The sequence below is a fragment of the Nomascus leucogenys genome, chromosome 8 (assembly GCF_006542625.1).
Source record: "Nomascus leucogenys isolate Asia chromosome 8, Asia_NLE_v1, whole genome shotgun sequence".
In the NCBI taxonomy this organism is placed as follows: domain Eukaryota; kingdom Metazoa; phylum Chordata; class Mammalia; order Primates; family Hylobatidae; genus Nomascus; species Nomascus leucogenys.
Window position 1 is genome coordinate 97,119,485 of NC_044388.1, and position 15,672 is coordinate 97,135,156.

The 15,672-nt window shown below is 37.6% G+C and overlaps 1 protein-coding gene across 3 annotated transcripts in view; it reads right to left on the reverse strand.

Annotated features, from left to right (window-relative positions):
* The window catches only part of C5 (complement C5), a 129,274-nt gene that overhangs the window by 72,403 nt on the left and 41,199 nt on the right, over nt 1-15,672 (reverse strand). For all 3 annotated transcript variants that reach the window (XM_030817725.1, XM_003264071.3, XM_030817726.1), the window contains exons 4-9: nt 13,223-13,293; nt 10,161-10,252; nt 7,439-7,521; nt 5,719-5,809; nt 2,471-2,585; nt 766-892 (exon numbers count right to left, since the gene is read on the reverse strand). In XM_030817725.1, coding sequence (XP_030673585.1) covers nt 766-892; nt 2,471-2,585; nt 5,719-5,809; nt 7,439-7,521; nt 10,161-10,252; nt 13,223-13,293 — 579 coding nt within the window. The remainder of the gene's footprint in view (nt 1-765; nt 893-2,470; nt 2,586-5,718; nt 5,810-7,438; nt 7,522-10,160; nt 10,253-13,222; nt 13,294-15,672) is intronic.

Genomic DNA, 15,672 nt, shown 5'->3' on the forward strand with positions numbered 1-15,672 from the left:
TTCACAACACTGTTCTTGGTTGCTCAACAATCATCTAGAAGCTCTCCTTCCTCTGAATCCTATTGCATTAACATTTTGCTTAGAGCTCATATGGAATTCTTTCTTGCAACAGTTCTTTCTTCACCTGTCTTATACCTGATGCTAATTTGTAAGCCACTTTAGTGCTGGCATCATACATCATTAATGTTTGCAAGCCTGCGTGTTTGGCAATACTTTAAATATCTCATAGATACTGCTTAAACTGAACTTATTTAAAATAAATTGAGGAAAAAATAAAAAGAAGAAACATTAAAATAATGTTGAAAACTTCAGGCTTTAGCAAACATTCAGTTTGACTCCATCATTATGTAGACTATAATAATGATAATAGTAATACCTTTTATTTGTATAGTACTTTATCAAATAGTTTTACATACATAATCTTATTTTGGTTTTTATTTTCACCAGGTGAGAACACTAGGGTGCCAAATGGTCAAGGCAGAGAGCCTGCAGAACTACTTTGGATATGAATTAGGTACTGTTTTCCCATTTTTGCAGTAGAAGTGGAGGTAACAGGGACCCAATGGCTTGCCCAATGACTACAAAGAAGCAGAGCTCTACTGCCTTTTTATAACTATGTACAAGTCTACTTCTTATAATTATATTTAACTATGAAAGAAAATACAATGTGAAATAATTATAGAAATTAGAAATTATTTATAACTTAAATATTCTGTCTAAATATTTTTCAAAAGAAAGTATACACACACATACACACACTCTTACCTGTAGACTCTATGACTGTTACAGCAATATAAAGGTACTTGTTGTTTAAATCTTCTAAACTGTAGTATGACAGTTCCTTGACTGCTGTTTCAGAATCAAATGTGACTTGAGCAATTCCATTTATCAACTTTTTAAAAGGAGAAAAAGGAGAAGTTATTTCAGAGAAGAATTCATAAGGAAAAATTAATAAAATCTGCTTTTACTAGTCTCTAAATTGAAGGTAAATGTCAGAAGAATGGTTTAGCATCAAAAGTAAAGTAGATAACTGAGTCCACAATTAAGCCCAGGATGTTATTTTCTAATTATTTGTATAGAATTATAGAAGTAGAAGAGTCTTGAACAACACATGGTCCAACAGGTCTTTTTGGTAATAGCTGACAAACATGCCTTTTTCCAATTCCTGCGTCATCATTCATCTTCTAGGCCTTTCAGGATACTTCCGCCCTTAACTGAGAGTTTGTTGGTTTTTATAATATTTAATTTGTACTTCACTGCTTACAAATTTAAATACTAATTTTAAAACACACAATGAGTAAAGGGATGTGGGGTTAAGTCATATTATATTATTTAATTATTAACACAACAGTAAAATAAACTTTGCCTTATTTTTTCTTATAAAATTGAGGGACTTGAGGGCAGACATTTTTGTCTTATTTAGCTTTAAATCCCAGTGTCTGGCATAGAATTTTGCATTTTAAAAATGCATTTAATTTACATCTTGAATTAATAAGATTGTAGAGGATAAATGATTGATGATGCAAACCAAATGAATATGCAAAAGTGAGCAAAAATGACATGAACTCATATCATCTGTGGTATAATGTAAAGAACACTGAATAAGGGAAAGGGAACCAGCGCCCTAATCTCAGTTCCAGCAATCATTAGCCCTAAACTATGGACAAATAACTTCACGAATATTTCCTTGCAAGAAACTATGCTGTCTCTGGGCATATAAGGGAAATGATTCAGACTCACAAATAGTTTAATAATGAAAATGATAGATAAGTAAACAAGCCATTCCAATAAAGAAGGGTTTCGCAACCCCTCAGCATTATTGACATTTTGAACAGGATAATTCTTTGTTGTAGGGGCCTGCTCTGTGCATGGTAGGAATTTAGCAGCATCCCTGGCCTCTCCCTAGTAAATACCAGTAGCAACCACAAATGTCTCTGGACATTGCCAAATCTCCCCTTGGGGATAAAAAATCATCCCTAGTTGAAAACCACTGCAATGAAAAGTGAAGAATGTGTTAAGAAAAGAGGCTATAGAGCCGGGGCAGCTAACCTAGTGTAGAAGAGTCAGGGGAGGCTTCCCAGAGAAAGGCTGTCAATGTTCAAACTTAAAGAATGAGAAGCAATTAGCCAGGCAAAGAAGGGACAGGAGGGAACAATGGGAAAGAGCATTTTCAAGCAGAATAAACGATATTGTAAAGACCTGGAGGCAAGAGAGACTTTGGTCAGTTAGAGAAACTGGAGTGATCAATACAAAGAGGAGAGAGGGAGGAAAGGGCATGAGATCAGCTGGCAAGGGAGGCTGATGCCAAGGAAAATGAACTTTACCCTAAATGCAAAGGGAAGCCAAAGGAGGATTTTAAGTTTCAACCTATCTAAAATGGGGGATTGGACTAGATGGTTTTGAAGTAACTTCTCATCTCTCACCTCTGGATACATCTGTAGGTGTGGGTGACTGTGTCTTAACATCTTACCATTGTGGTTTGCATTGCTGTTTGCATCATTTCTTTTTGATCATCTTTTAAGTCTTCTCTTATTCCAAATGTGATATAAACATCAGCCTCAGTGACTACTTTATTATAAAAATATCTGTCAGACAATAGCATAAAACTGTTTTACTAACATGGTTACAATAACAGGATTCAGATAAAATGTAACAATTTGAAATTACGTAAAGCACTTGAGGCACTTTAAAGTGTCTTTCTTCCTAAGCAAAAAGAATAAAGCTGGAGGCATCATGCTACCTGACTTCAAACTATACTACATGGCTACAGTAACCAAAACAGCATGGTACTGGTACCAAAACAGATATATAGACCAATGGAACAGAAAAGAGGCCTCAGAAATAACACCACACATCTACAACCATCTGATCTTTGACAAATCTGACAAAAACAAGAAATGGGGAAAGGATTTCCTATTTAATAAATGGTGCTGGGAAAACTGGCTAGCCATATATAGAAAGCTGAAACTGGATCCCTTCCTTACACCTTAACAAAAATTAATTCAAGATGGATTAAAGACTTAAATGTTAGACCTAAAACCATAAAAATGCTAGAAGAAAACCTAGGCAATACCATTCAGGACATAGGCATGGGCAAGGACTTCATGACCAAAACACCAAAAGCAATGGCAACAAAATCCAAAATTGACAAATGGGATCTAGTTAAACTAAAGAGCTTCTGTACAGTAAAAGAAACTACCATCAGAGTGAACAGGCAACCTACAGAATGGGAGAAAATTTTTGCAATCTACTCATCTGACAAAGGGCTAATATCCAGAATCTACAAAGAACTTAAACAAATTTACAAGAAAAAAACAAACAACCCCATCAAAAAGTGGGCAAAGGATATGAACAGATACTTCTGAAAAGAAGACATTTATGCAGCCAACAGACACATGAAAAAAGGCTCATGATCACTGGTCATCAAAGAAATGGAAATCAAAACTACAATGAGATACCATCTCACACCAGTTAGAATGGCGATCATTAAAAAGTCAGGAAACAACAGATGCTGGAGAGGATGTGGAGAAATAGGAATGCTTTTACACTGTTGGTGGGAGTGCAAACTAGTTCAACCATTGTGGAAGACAGTGTGGCAATTCCTCAAGGATCTAGAACTAGAAATACAATTTGACCCAGGGACCCCATTACTGGCTATATACCCAAAGGATTATACATCATGCTACTATAAAGACACATGCACACGTATGTTTATTTTGGCATTATTCACAATAGCAAAGACTTGGAACCCACCTAAATGTCCATCAATGATAGACTGGATTAAGAAAATGTGGCACATATACACCATGGAATACTATGCAGGCATAAAAAAGGATGAGTTCATGTCCTTTGCAGGGACATGGATGAAGCTGGAAACCACCATTCTGAGCTAACTACCACAAGGACGGAAAACCAAACGCCGCATGTTCTCATTCACAGGTGGGAATTGAACAATGAAAACACTTGGACACAGGGCAGGGAACATCACACCCTGGGGCCTGTCATGGGGTGGGGGACAGGGGGAGGGATAGCATTAGGAGAAATACCTAATGTATGACGAGTTAATGGTGCAGCAAACCAACTTGGCACATGTAGACCTATGTAACAAACCTGCACGTTGTGTACACGTACCCTAGAACTTAAAGTATAATAATAATAAATAAAGTATCCTTCATGCACTATTACATTTCATCCTCATAAAGCCACATTAATAAAACTATGTGCTAGATGAAAAAAATTGATCTTGGGGAGATCACAAGACTTAGAATTAGGGCCCTCTCCTATATGCCAAATTACTTCCTTGATAATTTTGATATCAGCTACTCTCTGTTTTCTTTTACGTCTTTAAAAGGTACATGTCCAATCTCACTGTTACATGAGATCTATTCTTCACAAAAAATTCAAACTGCATGCTTCCCTTTTTAGTTTAGAATTAAAGTAAGAATAAAGTAAACTTTCTACCCAGCAAATAATACTATAGCAAGAGCTAACTTTCCTTATTTATGGTTTGAATAAATGGTCCCCATTATAGGAGGTCAGTTTCTATAATTTTCTCTCAAGTGAGCCTTTTATGCTGGTTTAGACCAAGGAATAAACACTCTATTTTCCAAATAAATGCTAATAAGAGAGTTTAGCATAGGGTAATGTTTGAGGCATGGACTCTGGAACCAGACAGGCTGTGCAACTTACTAGCTGTGTGATTTTGAGCAAATTATTAAACATTTATGTACCTCAGTTTTTTCACTTGTAACATGGGAATAGTAATAATATCAACACATAGAGTTGTTGTAAAGATTAAATGTGCTAATATATGCTGAGTGCTTAGAAGAGTACCCCACACATATAGTTATATAGATTGGTATAACTACATTATATTTTAATTTTAAAATGACCTAAGCTTTCGTGGTAGGTTGCTTGCAAAACTAACCCCCAATTCTCTACCTCCCCATGTATCCACGACCTTTGCACAGTTCCTTGTGTCCACAAAGTGTGGGAGGAGTCTATTTCCTCTGGGCTGACCTTGTAACTTGCTTTGGACAAAAGAATGTGTGGAAGTGATGGTGTGCCAGCACCAAGCCTAGGCTCAGGGGGACTTTTATGCTTCCATTCCCTCTCTTTGAGTGTTGCTGCTGCTACAAGCTAGCCTGCTGGATGATGAGAGGCACACACATTTTTAGCCCCATCCAACTGCCAGACATATGGACAGGACCTTCCTAGACCAGCCAGCTCCCAGCTGACCTACCAACTGGCTGCAGGTACATGGGAGAGCCCAGGTGACACCAGCCTGGCCCAGATCAGCAGAACTTCCCAGCTGACTCATAAATGGTGGGAGTTTTAAGCCACTGGGTTTTGAAGTAGTTATGCAGCATTAGCTGGCTGATTAAATCATTAAAAAAAGGTAGGAAGTGAATCCTTCATATCTCAGTCCCAATATTCTAAGTCACCCTACTTTCTAAGCACACACACCAAACTTAGATCTTTGGCACTTTTCTTTGTTTTTGCTGCTGAATAGCCAACAAAGCTAAACTCAGAATCAGCTAAAATCAGAATAAGCAAATAAACTATCAGCATGATGTCTCCTTTATCAATTAGTCCCCAAATCATGGCAGACTTTGATAATAAATCACAGATCTCACTTTGGGCAACTATCATCAACCAGAGTTGAGTTAATTTGAAAAATAAAAATAAAAACAACAACAAAAAAACAAATGTTCTTACCTTGCTTTTATAGAAATTTCAAAATTCTTAAAGTTCTTATAACTAATGAAATTACATTCTGGTTCGATTGAGACAGAAAAATGTGGCAAGACTGAAAATAAAAACAAAGAGGTAATATTACCATTTTGATTAGAGCAGACTTTAAAGCCTAGCAAACAGCTAGACTTTCTGGTATAGTTGGACGAGCTGTAGCATCAACACAACATCCACCTTATCATCATAATCATCATCGTCATCATCATCATCATCAACAACAATCTCTGCAGAACCTTCCCACTCCACCAATCAGAGGTCAATCCAGAAGCACTTTGCCTATATTTTGATTACAGCATTTATTATAGGCAATAGGTTATTTCTTCCATTAGAGTATAGGTTCCTTGAAAACAAAAAAACTTTTCAATAGTGACATAACATAATGAAATTTGCATTTCAAGATTATTTTGGCTAATACCAAGCAAGATAGCTTGGAAGCAGAGACATCAGTTAGGAGGCTTTTGCTGTAGTCCAGGAGGGAGAGTGCTGATGAATTGATGAGAGTGGCTACAGATAGTAAGAGGTGGGTGGATTCTAGATATACAGAGAAAATAGCAAAAACACTTAGAAGAAGGGAGATGGGTTAGGATTATATGTTACAGATAGCCTGTAATCTTTAAGGTTGAGTTTCATCATAACGAATTTGTTTTGTCACTGTTTTTCTTGTTAATTGTTAAAATTTGTGTCAAGTATTTATTCTTCTCCATGTCATTATGAATCTCTTCAGGGAATAAAAATGGCTTCAAGCAGAAGAAAGTTAAATTTGATAGCAGAGCACACAGAAATGCTAGTAAACTACTATAAGACATGAAAGATTAAACTATTTACATTACTTGTTAGTCTATTAATATAATTTATTTCAAAATAAGAATATCTTAAATATTCAAATTAATATATTAGGAATTTAGGAGCCAGAAAATAGTGTTGGACTAGGGGTAAGGAAACCTAATTGTTGTTTTTGTTTTGTCACTAATTGGTTTTAAGACTCAAGTAAATCATTTATTGGTTTTACTGGGTTCCACTCACCTCGTCTATGACTATTTAAGTTTCTCCTAATAATAATCACAATTCTAGAAAGGATCTTTACTAGTCAAGCTCTTCAGGGGATTAGATCTCTTCCAGCTCTCGATGGGGAACACAAGTCCACAGAGGTTGTTCTGCTTGATCAGGGTTAAAGGCATGCTGGAACAAGAACCTAGGCATTCAACTACCACTCCTCCCTCCAACCTCTAGCCAGTACTTCTAGCCATATGAGCAGGCTGCCTCATCTTCATCTGGGAATAATTTTGCATTAACTACATTATTAAAAAGAATTATTGCAAAACACTAACTTTTTATAGAAAAACTTTTAATTGGCTGGGTGCAGTGGCTCATGCCTGTAATCCCAGCACTTTGGGAGGCCGGGGTGGGTGGATCATGAGGTCAGGAGTTCAAGACCAGCCTGGCCAAGATGGTGACACCCTGTCTCTACTAAAAATACAAAAATTAGCCGGGTATGGTGGTTGGTGCCTGTAATCCCAGCTACTTGGGATGCTGAGGCAGAGAATTGCTTGAACCCAGCAGGCGGAGGTTGCAGTGAGCTGAGATCATGCCACTGCACTCCAGCCTGGGCAACAGAGCGAGACTCCACCTCAAAAACAAAAAACAAAAAACAAAGAAAGAAAAACTTTTAATTGTCAGAAATTACCATATTCTTTAACTTCAAAATATGCGGTTCCAGTTGTTGAAAAGTCCTCTTTATATTTAGCCTTGATCGTCCACATACCATATCTGTGGAAGCAAAATATTTAAAATTATAGATGTCATCAAATGTTTTTAATTCACTCAGAGGAGATCTAATAAATTCCTGTTTTAAAGAGGGAAGAATACACAAAGATATATAAAACCTAAGTAATATATTTTATTTGTGACTGATTTTTAAGCAATAAATAATTGAGCATTTTTAGGATAACAGATAATAGATATTGTTTAGTAACTAGTTTTTCATATATTGTGTTATTTTTCCTGGTATTTTATCTGAATACAGTCATTAGTTTTGATTTGAAGAACTTATTATTTCTGAGAATTTATTTAATCTTGGAGCCTAATTATGCTAACATAATACTAAAATCCAAAATATAGTACAAAATCCATAATAATGTCTCTAGAAACATATAATACAAGACAAGCTTATACAGATGATAAAATTTACACCTCACAAAAATGAATTTATGGTTGGAAACAAAGCATGATTTTTAAAAGATGAAAATGACCTGGTTTTAATTAATAACCTTTATTCAAAAATATATACTAGGCCAGGCACAGTGGCTCATGCCTGTAATCCCAGCACTTTGGGAGGCCAAGGCAGGAGGATCGGTTGAGCCCAGGAGTTCCAGACCAGCGCGGGCAACGTGACGAAACCCCATCTCTACAAAAAAATACAAAAATTAGTCTGGTGTGGTGGCACGTGCTTGTAGTCCCAGCTACTTAGGAGGCTGAGGTGGGAGAATCGTTTGAGCCTGGGAGATCAAGGCTGTGGTGAGCTGAGATCACACCACTGCACTCCAGCCTGGGTGACAGAGTGAGACTCTGTTTCAAAAAAAAAGTGTGTGTGTGTGTATGTATGTATATATATATGTGTGTGTGTATATATATATGTGTGTGTGTATGTGTGTGTGTGTGTGTATATATATATACTGAGCCTACCTTGCAGATTGGCTATGCAGTCCACAAATGTTAATAGTATTATAATAATGATTATTACCATCATCATCAATTCAATGAATATTTACCAAGGGCCTATTATGTTGAACTGCTGGTGTGCAATACAGACAAGGCCCGCCTTAAAGAGTTTATAAGCTAATGGGGAATAAAAATGCCAGCAAGCAAGTAAAGAAATGATTATGACATTGAGATAAGTGTCATGAAGAAAATAAACAAGATGCTGAGATAGGGAGTAAAACAAAGCAAGAGATTACATTAGATCATGCATCCAGGAATAGCCTTTTTGTAAAAGCAGCTTCTAATCTGGGTCATAACAATAAAAAGAAGCCAGGCTTATGAAGAGCCAGGTGAAGCCCATTCCAAGTAGAGGGGATGACCTGTGCAAAGGCACGAGGAGGTAGGAAAGCACTGGACATGCCAGACCTTCATGGCTGGTACATAATTTGCCATGGGGCAAGTGGCACAAGATGAAGCTGGAGAAATGATAGCAGTAATAAAATAATAGGTTTAATTCTGCACTATGGAACATGTAGTATTTTCAAGAATGTACACAATTTTAAAATTATCTAAGTTATTTAAAACCCCCAAATTCAATTTAAATTTTTAGAAAAATTTCAGTCAGTGAATTAACTGTGAACTCCTCTCTAGAGGGCAGAGGAAAAATGACCATAAAAAGATGTTGCTCTAAAATTATAGTGCAGCTATGTATAGGTGCACTTGTCTTATTCATTCTGCTCTATTATAAATTTCTTTCTTTTCTTCCTTCCTTCCTTCCTTCCATCCTTCCTTCCTTCCTCTCTCTCTCTCTCTTTCTTTTCTTTCTTCTTTCTTAGTTGGAGTTTTGCTCTTGTTGCCCAAGATGGAGTGCAGTGGCATGATCTTGGCTCACTGTAACCTCCGCCTCCCAGGTTTAAGCAATTCTCCTGCCTCAGCCTCCGGAGTAGCTAGGATTACAGGTGCCTGCCACCATGCCTGGCTTTTTGTGTATTTTTGGTAGAGATGGGGTTTCACCGTGTTGGCCAGGCTGGTCTCAAATTCCTGACCTCAGGTGATCCACACACATTGGCCTCCCGAAGTGCTGGGATTACAGGCATGAGCCACCGCACCTGGCCTATTACAAATTTATTGAAAGCAGGGGCTGTGGATTCTTTATGTTGTATCTCTCCCTCCTATTGTGATTTGCACATACCAAGAATGTGTTCATTGAATATTTATTACATTGAATCCTGTTTAAACTTTTTCTTAAATCCTTTCATGTGAGGCCAAACAATAGATATAGCTCTGAGAATTCCTTCCCTCTTGGACTTTGCCTTCTGGTAGTTTATCCAGGCAAAAACTACAGATGACCATATTTTATAGCAACCAGAGCAAGGAACAAGACCACACCAGCCTTTTAAACTGACAATCTATTAGATACCTTGAGGGGCAGGAGTTGATAGTTTTTATGACAAAAAAACCTGGGTACTATTTTTTCCTCTTCCCAATTTTTATTTCTATATGTAAAAAGAATGGGTGAGAAGTATTGGAATTTTTTTGCCAAGAACAGAGCTTAAGTTCTCACTAGACTTCAGAAGATTTTGCATATCCACCTATGTGACACCCCTCGTTAACACTAGGTGGCCCCCTTTAACTGGTTATCTGCTTCTTCACCAAAAGTTCCATATGCGGTTTTAGAGAAAATTTTATTAACAATTCTTTTAACAGACCTAGGATTAGACGGAATCTTGAAGTCAGGAAAAGAGATAATTCCAATATGATCAATTTCTTCTACCATGTCAACTTCTGATCCTTCAGGATCCTGTGAATAAAAACAAACACCCTCAAAGGCCAGAAACTACATTTTAAAAAATCTAACTGATTATATGATCTTTGATGTACAAAATATTTGTAGATCAAATATTTGAAGACAAATACCCATGTCTTCAAATTAAATATGAAGGATGAAGTTTAAATGTTATAGAAGGGAAATATGGTTTATTTCAGCCACTTCCCTTCTTCTTTTTCCAATCTTCCCCATCTCTCCTCATTATCTTGAAGAGACTCAACTCTCTGTTGTACATCTAAAAGATGAAGTGTAACAACATGTAAAAACAACAACAAACAAACGAACAAACAAACAATGATGTTTTTGATAAACTAAATGTGAATTTGGCTGGCTTTATAAATACCAGAATCTGATTTTTATATATGTTCATTTAAAGCTTTCAAAAGCAAATATTCTATAAACTATATTTTTTAGCCAGATGTTTTATAAATGTATAGTATGGGCATTTTTCAGCTTGGTAAAACTCTCAAATGGTTAAACAAACTTGATAGTTCTGGTAAAGCTTCCCCATAAACTTAATTTTGTGTTTGGGTTAGCAAATAATTGAAATGAGGTTTTGACTTTCTTTGGACCACACATGGGGGTCCAATTCAGCCTTAACTCAACACATAAACATAGCAGGCAACATAAGTGAGGCCCCTATCTGTACAAAAAACTTTTTTGAGACAGGGATCTTGCTCTGTGATCCAGGCTGGAGTGCAGTGGTGTGATCATAGCTCACTGCAGCTTCGAACTCACAGGCTCAAGCAATCCTCCCACCTCAGCCTCCCAAGTAGCCGGGACCACAGGCACACGCTACCATGCCCAGCTATTTTTTTTTTTTTAATTTTTAGTAGAGATGAGGTCTCTCTATGTTGCCCAGGCTGGTCTCGATCTCCTGAGCTCAAGCAATCCTCCCATTTTAGCCTCCCAAAGTGCTGGGATTACAGGCATGAGTCACTGTGACCAGCCTACAGAAAAATGTTTAAAGAGTTAGCAGGTTGTGGTGATGGGTGCCTGTAGTCCTAGCTACTCAGGAAGCTGAGGTGGGAGGATGGCTTGAGCCCAGGAGTTTGAGGCTACAGTGAGCTATGATAATACCACTGCACTCCAGCCTCAGTGACAGAGCAAGACCCTGTCAAAAACAAACAAACAAACAAAAAACCCAAAGCAAAAAATCTCAGCACCATTTACAATGACTGAAATTCACAGTTGGATTTTAGAGGTTTTATTTCTTAATTAATTTTAAAACTTACATAAGCCTATTTTGAACAAGAATTATACTTGCAGCTGAGTATTTTTATGGCTCTTCTTCATCGCACTATCCATTGTGCACAATTCTTCTAAGATCATCTTTCTCAGGTACTATTTTGGGGATACTTCCTCTATATTAACTCCTTAAGGCTGTGGGATCAGCTTCCTCAATCTTTTCTTCCTGGGGCAGCTCTTACAAGGGATGACTGACATTCATTTTTCTGCAGGTTTATGCCATGATTCTGCATCACTTAAGTTCAACCATGAAGACGCTGGATAAAGAGCATACGTCCACATCCCTATCATTCCCTGATAGAAAAAGGGCATTTGAGCCGACATTGCTCTCCTTAGTTCTCTTTCAGACATTCTATCAGTCAGTCAGTTTATTTACTAGCTTCATTTTTTTTTATTTCTTCTTGCCCCCATAGCTTAACTCACACTGTTTCTTACATGGATGGTCTTCACTATTTTTAAATAATTTATGTCAATTCCTTTCATTAACACCCAACTCAGGGTTCCCTTTATCTACTCTGTTCCAGAGAAGGATGTGTATCACTCCCACTCTCACCTCTCATTGGTCTTCCCTCTGATCTCATGGTATTTGTCCTACTGTATAATTTATTTGGTTTATATTTTAGCATGGTTTTGTTCTGTAGTATCTACTCTTTTGCACCTGCATTCTGATAAGTCTTTATTTTTATTTTTTGTTTTTTTTTTTTTTGAGTAGCAGAAAAAGTGCTGCAGCCTATATTGAAGGACCATTAGTAGTATACCTACTGTTAATAACTGAGCAATTATAACTAGTTGTATTATTTTATTTCCTCACAAAAGTGTTTGAGGTATGTGACACAAATTAGATGAGATCGTGGAGTTCAATGCACAGCGTCTGTTACATATGTCATGTCTGATAAATGGTGAATTACTGCCAATCTTTAACTTATGATTTAGCAAGATTTTTTGTTAGTATGTTAGTTATTAAACTCTAAGTTCCTTAAGAGTAAGTACCATTAAATATAGTTCTTTTGCACATAATAAATACATAATAGATATATCCATTATGTATATCTTATAGTTAAATGGGTATTCAGTCAATTCTTAGTGATTGTTGGGTGGTTTTCTGGTTTTTTTTTTTGGTTTTTTTTTTAGATTTTTTTTTTTTTGAGACAGAGTCTCTCATTGTCACCAGGCTGGAGTGCAGTGGCACAATCTCGGCTCACTGCAAGCTCTGCCTCCCGGGTTCAAGCAATTCCCCCACCTCAGCCTCCTGAGTAGCTGGGACTACAGGCGCCCACCACCGCACCCAGCTAATTTTTTGTATTTTAGTAGAGACGAGGCTTGATTATGTTGGCCATGTTAGTCTTGATCTCCTGACCTCGTGATCCGCCTGCCTCGGCCTCCCAAAGTGCTGGGATTACAGGTGTGAGCCACCACGCCCAGCCAGTGGGTGTTCTTTAAAAAATAAATCGGCAAGATTGTACTTAAATGGTTCAGCTCAAAATCCTTCAAGTTGTTGAAATTTAATTTGTATGAGCCTTTCACATATGTGTATTACAGAGGTATAGATCTGTGATTCTATACTCATTGCAGATGTTCAATAACCATTTATGGAACATTGAATGATTTAGTGTAGTGTGAGGACAGGGTTATGAAATGAGATTCTTGTCCTGAAAAAATGAATTAAAGTATTATTTAAATAAATAAAATACTTACTATGAAAGTTAAGACAGTTTCTCTTTTGGCCGGCTTCAAGTCATCATTCAACGAATAAACTCTAACTTTTACTGTAAGAATAATTGATATCATCAAAAACTCTGCTAAAAACAAGGATATTTTGATTTTTTTAAAACAGCCATCCTTAAAAGAGATGAATCTTTCTTTAAAAAACTCAATACACAAAAGTCCATATTTGAAAAAAAGAAAAATTAGTTTGCAGACATATACATTACTAAAGATTCTCTTATTTAAGAGAATCCTCAGGGATTCCTTTAAAGAACTATTTCTCTTAGTGGATTTAAAGTACAGTTCACTTTCTTAAAATACATTTACCTACAATGTTTTGAGAACACATCCACAGTATGAAATTAATTACATCTGTAATTAGGCCATTATTTATTAAGAATTTCATAGTAGCAAAATAGTGACGTCACCATATGGTTATAGAGGAGCATAATATATTGTCTCATAATAGAGTCGAAGATCTTAATGGAAAATTGGGAGCTTGATTCAGACATACACTCTTCCACTTATGAAAACCAACAAGGCTCCAAATTAGCTCTTATTGCAAAAGGCAGCTTTGGATTCTACGGTTTTGTTCTATTTATTGAGCCAGATCCTACACTTGTTCTCTCATTGTTAAAAGAGCAATGGCAGGGGCTCAATAACTGTTAGTTCTCTTCCATTTCTTTCTGTCAGTTAATAGATCACTACTTTTTAAACAAAAGCATCTGTTTCGCTTTTAACTCACAGCTGTTTGAGACACAGTGATCTAATTCCTTCCAATGACATACTGTAATTTCTCTAGGGTGTTGCTGATGCTCAAATCATTTCATGGCCAAAACTTTACCCACAAAATAAAATAGAACTGGCACCTTAAACCCAGTATCTTTTAAAAGATCAGTATTATGCAAAGCTCTATATAATAAGCCACATTAACACTGGTTTTACTAAGTTCACAAGATAAAAAATGTGCTCAGTAAATGCCCCACCTCTCTGCTCTCTCCTTCCCCTCACACCTGTCTCCCACCACAAATCCTATCTCCTGCTTTTTGGACACACCCAGTCTAGGCCTGAGTATCACTGGGAAGCTGCCCAAGTCAGAAAGTCACAAAAGTTAAGAGCACCGGCCCTGGAATTAAACACTTTGGTTTCACTCCTGCCTCTGCCACTTTCTAGTATGACCCTGAGCAGGATACTTAATCCCTCTAAACCTTAGTTAACTCACTTGTAAAACAGGAATACTACTGTGTGCTCATAGTGTCCTTGTGAGAATTAAATAATGCGAAGCTTTTGCATAGCCTGACACATACTAAGTAATCAATAAATGTTTATTTTATTATTATTTCTGTTACTACTATTTGGCTAGTTTTTAACCCAGTTTGTGTCTAGGTTAGAAAATTAATCTTGTCTTCACAGCGATGGTACATTGGAGGCAAGATCTATACAATTTTTTGTATAAAAGATATGGCTTATTGGCCGGGTACAGTGGCTCACGCCTGGAATCCCAGCACTTTGGGAGGCTGAGGTGAGTGGATCACTTGAGGCCAAGAGTTCAAGCCAGCCTGGCCAACGTGGTGAAATCCCATCTCTACTAAATATACAAAATTAGCCAGGCGTGGTGGCACGCGCCTGAATCCCACTTACTTGGGATGCTGAGGCTGGAGAATCGCTTGAACCTGGGAGGCGGAGATTGCAATGAGACAAGATGGCACCACTGCCCTCCAGCCTGGGTGACAGAGCGAGACACTGACTAAACAAATAAAAATAAAAATAAAAGATGTGGTTTATTAATTTTAAAAAAGTTTGAATGCCAGGCTGGAGTGCAGTGGCGCAATCTCGGCTCACTGCAAACTCCACCTCCTGGGTTCACGCCATTCTCCTGCCTCAGCCTCCCAAATAGCTGGGACTACAGGTGCCCACCACCACGCCCAGCTAATTTTTTGTATTTTTAGTAGAGATGGGGTTTCACCATGTGAGCCTGGATGGTCTCGATCTCCTTACCTTGTGATCCGCCTGCCTTGGCCTCCCAAAATGCTGGGATTAGAGGCATGAGCCACTGCGCCCGGTCTTGAATGCCTTCTAATGTGCCAGTCGTTATGCTAGGTACTGAGATACAGTAGTGAAACAAATCAGACATGGACATCTTTTAATGGAGTGGAGGAAAGAGGCAAACACAATTATATGTAAAATTCTAGGGTGTGAAGTGCCACAAAGGATACTTGCCCAGCCTTATGAGCATGTAGAAGAGGGAGATTTGAAGAGGTCAGGGAAATCAGGGAAAGTTGCCTTTAGAAGGGTCTGTGATGACATGTGAGGGTGAAGTAGGAGTTAACAAGGCAAAGGAGGGGCAAGAATATACCATGCAGAGGCAACGGCATGTTACACAGGCCTTAATATGGATGGGGAAACAGTGTGAGAAAGCATCTGAAAGGAGGTCAGTTTAG